Source organism: Cryptomeria japonica, chromosome 9 (assembly GCF_030272615.1).
Source record: "Cryptomeria japonica chromosome 9, Sugi_1.0, whole genome shotgun sequence".
Lineage (NCBI taxonomy): Eukaryota > Viridiplantae > Streptophyta > Pinopsida > Cupressales > Cupressaceae > Cryptomeria > Cryptomeria japonica.
In genome coordinates, this window is record NC_081413.1 from 304,308,649 (window position 1) to 304,315,094 (window position 6,446).

A 6,446-nucleotide genomic window follows, 5' to 3' on the forward strand; every position below is an offset into this window, starting at 1 on the left:
TAAAAAAAGTCAAATTTCAGCATTCCAGCATGCTTCCCAACATTTTCAGTTGAAGAGCAAACCAGTAAGTGTTTTTTTCCCACTTGTGTGCATTATCAGATTGTTATAGTAATATCTTGAGTTGCCTATGTGTGTGCCCTAGAAGTCGGTATATTTTACTCTTGCATTTGCTTTCCAAGTTTTTAATCAGTCCAAATTGTTAAGATGGCATCCCCTGTTGAGCAATCTGCTACCCCCACTGCTAAGAAAGCCCACATGACTGAGGCAAGCTCATCAATTCCTATCACTGAGGCTACACCTCTAGATATGGTTCCCCCCATGCAAGAAATTGCAGGTGACCCTTATGTGCAACCAATCCATGGAACCACCCCACAAGAAAGGAGGTTGAAGCTAGCTCCCCTCCAAAAGAGAAGGCCACAAAGAGAAAAACAAAAACCATTTGAAAGACTGTCACTATCATTTCTAATAGTGAATCTTCAGATGAGCCCTCTCCCGCTCCTAAAACAAGGAAGCCCACTCCAAAGAAGAGGAAGAGCACCAAGAAGGCTTCAGCTGAAGCCGCCTCTGTTGAAACCCCATCCCCTATACATGATGCTCCTACTCCAGTTAATCCATCTGTTGAGGAAGCCCCAATTCCTCAAAAGCCAATCCCATAAGGAGAAAATCCTCAGGAGCCAACCAAAGAGGCTACTCAAACAAAAGAAAAGTCCCCAAGCCTGCAAAGAGCTCTAGGAATTTATCCAAAGGGGAATCATCAACTCAGGTGGAGCAGCCACCAACACAACCTACTACTCCTCTTTCTCCTGCCATGACCCCTAAAGAGTTGCAATAAGAGGTTGAATAGAGATTAGAAGAAATCGCACGGAGGGCAACCAGATAGACTAGGAGCCTATCCCAAGAACTGCTGGAATTATTTCAGGGATCCACGATACAGGATCATCTGAGGATTGTCTTCAATGAAAAAGAGGTAGGGTGTAGGGATGCCTTCACCAAGGAAATGCACTGGGACATTTTTCATTCATTCTATGGCAACAAAGACAAGGCCATCCTAGTGTGAAACCCTTGGACATTGAACCTTGGCAAATTCATGGTGCCCAATGTTTTTGTAGAGCCTGTGCTCATAAGGGAGCTGGCAAAGGCATATGATGTTCCAAGTCAGATGGTTAGGACTACTGAAGGATATGTCCTACTAGACATCTCTCCCAGGGCTATCATTCAATGTTTTGAATTAGATAAGTTTGCCCTCACAATTATAAATAGGGATAATTTGAAGAGGGACTATGAGAACAAAAAGGATAGGTATAGGAAGGATCTTTCTCTTCATTTCATGAGTAAAATTTACAAAGATTCATGAAATTATGTCCAGCCATCTGGAAGGGGGGCCTTCAAGGTTGACTATTTTGAGCCCTATTTTGTTCAAACCTATTATGCACTAGGGTAGGTCCTTGGAGTTGATTATGGGCTCACCAAATTACCCATTGATTTTATGATGATTGCCATCAACATTCAACACCCCACAATTAATGAATTGTATGATTTTGCAAGTTCTATTCATGAGAAGATTCATGAGGGATTGGTGAGAGCTTAAAATAATGATGGAAAATTGGTATTCTTGCACTATTCATTGGTGTGTCACTTAATTCTTTATCAAAATAGACCATATTGGAACCCAGAGTTGAGAATAAAGACAAATGATCCCTACACAAGTCTCCATTGGCCGGTGCAAAGATGGACCCAGGTTTGGGACAAGGGATCTAATTTTGGTGATTTTTGTGTATTCTTTGACAATTTTTGATGAACATTTTCATAAGACTTGGGGTAGTACTATCAAGGCTGCCTAAAGAGATAATCAAAATATTGAGAATAAAGAGTTGTAGGGTTGATGGACATGTCTACGCTGAGGGTGCATCCACCCACAATTTTGGGGATTTCTTCTTTTATGGCAATTGTACGATAATAAGAATTTATGGATGTGAGCAAGGACCCCATGTATTGTGTATTATTGTCTCTCCAAGGTTAGCATTCCTCGAATTCATCTGGAAAATGATGTGGATGGAGAGGGAGCAACTCAAATATGATAGAAAGAGAAAATTTCTCCCCAGGAAAAGAGTTTTCAATGAATTCAGTGTAGGTTGTGAGACCTTGTAGAAGGTACAAGATTTTTTGGTGAAGAATTACAGGCTGAGGGTTTCCCAAGCCAGACATTTTGACCCTGAAGGTTGTATAAATGACATTAGAGTAAATAAATTGAAGGAAAAGGGGTATTTTCATTCTTTTGTAAAAAGAGAAGATCTGATTAATAATGCTCATCCACGTGAGGCAGAGAAAAGAAGGAAGAAGTGGGACCTCATGAATAAATTTGAAAGGGAAAGGAAACAAGAGGATCCCAATTTTGTAGGTTCCTTCCGGCACTTCAGGAATGATTTTGCTAGAATTTCTTTCCTATTAAGAAAGGTATATGATATAATAAAGGAGGAGTTGCAGAGAAGAGAGGGCAAGGAAAAGGGAGTGGAATACAAAGGAAAACTAATTGATCTAGCTCCCAAGGCTCAGATTGAGGAAGCACCTGCAGAGTCCTCCAAAGGGGGTGTACAGAAGGATGAGAAGGTAATAGCAGAGTAGGTTAGGAATACTGAAAGAGGAAAGGCTAAAATATCTAACTTTGCAGATATCCAAGAGGATTTTGATACTTTGGTGTTGCCACCTTCTCCTCCAAGGGAAACATTCCAAGATGATGCAAATGTCAAAGTTTTCAATGATCTAGACAGGGCTCTCGTCCCAAGCACAATCCCTATAAAAGAAGCAGATGATGAGAGTATTATTGCTTCAAAGAAATTTATGGCGGATGAAAAATTTGTTAATACCCCTGAGTTAAGATCATTTTGGTTAAGGGAGAAATTGAAGAACATGTCTGATGAATAAATCAGCAATTTTGATAGGAACAATTTTGATTGCACTCCTCAAGAGGTCAAAGAAATGGTAGTGCTCCTTGTCTTGGGGTGGAATTTTGAGAGAATTTTCTTGTTGGATCAGATCATGTGGCAGAAGGACCCCAATTTTTCTAGAGAGTTTGGAGATCATGGCTCCAGTATAAATATAAGTTCAAAAGCTTTTTCTTTATGGTCAAAGGCCCCTAACACTTAAAATCCCATGGTTTTGCAAGGGGTTCAACACAAAATAGGGGATGTTATTGTAAGGACCTTACAGGACACTACTACTTCAGAGGTTGTAGCAATTTCCAAGCATGCAGTCCAATTTACTCAGCTAGCAGTAGAGGATTTAGAGAAAAAGCATATAAAGCTAAAGGATATGCATGTTGTTTTGAATACCAAGTACAATGAATTATTTGTTGATAACATTGCATTGAAAGAGCAAATAAAGAAGATGGCAGCTGACTCTTCTGGAGGAATTAGACCTGAGGAGCTTGAGAAGATAATCAAAGAAATGCAAAGGGTCAAAGATGAAGTTGTAAGCAATTATTTTAAAATTAGGATAGATTCAAAATTGAGAATTTCAAATAAAATCATTGATAAATTGGATGAAGTTTACACTTCATATTCTTTGGCATCCAAGCTTCTGAGTCAGCTTGATGAATTCATTGCATTCTTTCAACCAATCAGAGCTACGTGGTTACCAAAGGGTCAAACCTTGAAGGAGGTTATGTTAGCAATGAAAAATATGGCTCAACCACCTCAGATTGTAGGGGTAACTTGGAAAAATTATAATTTATTGAGTAAAGAGTTACCCAACATAGAGGAGGAAAGGAAAGCATTTTTGGGAGTGATTGATTCTTTCTAAGGACTCAAAAAGTGGCATGTCCCTATAATTTTGATAGATGATGAGCAAATTAAGAGCTTAGAAGGATGGAAATAGGGTTTCCAGGAAGTAATAAATACCATCATCACATCCTTGGAAGGTGATCCAAACTAAGGAGATACATTTCTTAATATTGTTGATAAAATTATGGAAGTAGAGAAAATGTATCATAGATTTTCCCTAGGAGTAGCAGTTGTGCCTGCCCACGAAACAAAGGAAGCTATAAATAAATTGCATAGCCTGAAGGGCTTTTTTGGGCTTGTTGATGAGATTGAGGCACTACATAAAAATTACTGCTCCTTGGAAGAAGAGAAACCTGAAGAGGAGGACTAGTCATAGTGTTTCCATTTTTCCTATTCCTAAAAGTTTTGAGCATGATGTTCATTTTGGGAAAATGATTAGAACACTCAACTGACAAGGAGCAATCTCCAAGACACCTGCCACCGCATTCCAGGTTGCATTTTTTGATCCTGATAGAAGTAGATATGAAGTGCATATGTGATAACATCTTTAGACCCACAACTCGAGCTTCCAAGATGATGCCTTTTCAATCACCATCTTTCAATGCAAGTTGCACATAGAGGTCAAGGTCTTAGGCTTTAGGTCTTTTTCGTAATGCAATTAGATTTTGACATGTGTCTTCTTTAACCTGAGGCTTGTTTTGCTCCCTTGTGTTATAAAAGGGAATTCAGGGCCAAGAAGAAGGATTCCAGACTCTTGATTCATATGCATTAGAGAAACCTTTATATAATAGAAAAGAGTCTTCTAGCATTTTTGGTGACTCACTATAATATTTCATGAATGTATCAATTTTATACTGAAAATCAATAAAGAGAACATTCATTTCTAGCTCATATCTTTTGTGCTATGTTGTATGAATTGTTGTGTTAATGACATATGCAATTTGTCTTCTCCAAGGGGGAACGTGTATTATTGGATGGGTTTCATTTCAAGCTAAATGAACTAAATAGTATCAGGTTCATCATACATCATGATAGGAATCATTGTTTAATTGCATACCAAACCATTAAAATGATTCATCCATTAAATTTTCCATAAATATCTCAGAAGGGAACACAACATGATGCAAATATTTGTAATGTAAAAGTATAAATAACTTGACATGTAAATATACATGTAAAGATAATCACAAAGTACAAGTCCTCCCACATAATTACAAACAAGTCCTCCCACATAATCACAATATTTAGCTTTCACCAAAAAATATCAAGAAATCAATATCAAATAGATAATATACTAATCGCATACATCATACATTTAAATCATGTCATTGATCTTCTTCTTCATCCAACTCTTTGTCTATATCTTCTGATCCATAATCAACATTGTAAGGATTATTGGTCATATCATCATCATCATCATCATCTTCTTCATGAACATTAACTCCTACATCATCGTGATCTTGTTCCTCTTCTTTGACATCTTCATCGGGCACATCATCAACTAACTGTTGATCCTGATCATCATGTACATCATCTTCTAGTTCTTTTGTATCTTCTTCTTCCATGACATTATACTTTACCTTCCTCTAGGATCATGTCTAACAACAAATGACCAACCCGGTTTATGTGGAACCTCTGACTTCTGAGTAAAATACCTACTCACATTGGCTTAGAAGAACATAGGGCTCATTTCCAGCTCGCTCAAATGACCTTGTATTGACCATTGTAAATCTATTATCATGTTCAATAACAATTCTGTCAGGATCATTTTCATTCAATCATATCATGTACCATTGGATGATAAAAAGAACTAATTTGAAGGACCCAAAGTCACACTCAAGTATATCATCCAAAATCCCATAGTATCAAATTTCTAAGACTTGAGGATGTATGTCGCTTCTAGATGAAGCATTAGTCACCTAAAATACTACAATTATCCCAGAATCACAAATTTTCTTCATGTCATCCAACTTTTTGATGCAAAATTTATGACCATTACACCACATAGCCTTGTGGTGTTTCACCTGCATTATGTCAAACATGTAAAAAACAACATATATATATGCATCATTACAATTGAAAAAAAATTAAATAATATGGGTGATTAATATATTTATATGTACCAATATCTTAAACCATATGCCAAATCAATTTCCCTTGGTGTAACAATGGAATCTACATTACGATGAGCTTCTTCAACCAATGAAGCCACACCTTCCCATGTTAATGCACAAATAAATTGTTGACATCATTCAATCCATACCATCATCCAATCAAGATTATTTGCGACATACAAATGTAGTGCATCCCACTCTCGAGCAACTGTAGAAAAAATAACTAGAAATTTACAACTAATGTATATTCAAGATTAAAAATTAATTAAATACAATATATATGTATAAAACATAATTTAAAATGTATTCAAATTAATGTCCATGAGAATCCAATAATTACCTCTCACTTTCCTCAATCTACCTTTCCCCATCAGGTACTCCCCTTCAAATTTGTTAATGGAGTTGGGATCACAAATGCGATCTACATGGATCTTTGCCGCAAACTTAGGAAGATATTCAGTAATATACACTATAGTCTAGTATACCATATATCCCTCCATCATATAACCCTTAGGATGTTCTCTTTGTCAAACCAAAGCCTTCAAAAATTTCA

The 6,446-nt window shown here is 37.0% G+C and overlaps 1 protein-coding gene across 1 annotated transcript; it reads left to right on the forward strand.

Annotated features, from left to right (window-relative positions):
• Positions 1-204: 204 nt before the first annotated feature.
• Positions 205-656, forward strand: LOC131858380 (predicted GPI-anchored protein 58). Its single transcript, XM_059211609.1, has 2 exons — positions 205-334; positions 481-656. The coding sequence occupies exons 1-2, from the start codon at positions 205-207 to the stop codon at positions 654-656; spliced, it is 306 nt and encodes a 101-aa protein (XP_059067592.1).
• Positions 657-6,446: the final 5,790 nt, after the last annotated feature.

What these genes read in the sequence shown, in the direction of transcription:
- LOC131858380 (XM_059211609.1), top strand. Translation starts at nt 205, where the DNA reads ATGGCATCCCCTGTTGAGCAATCTGCTACCCCCACTGCTAAGAAAGCC. An exon ending in CCCCATGCAAGAAATTGCAG is followed by an intron (nt 335 to 480) that starts GTGACCCTTATG and finishes GTGAATCTTCAG; the next exon opens with ATGAGCCCTCTCCCGCTCCT.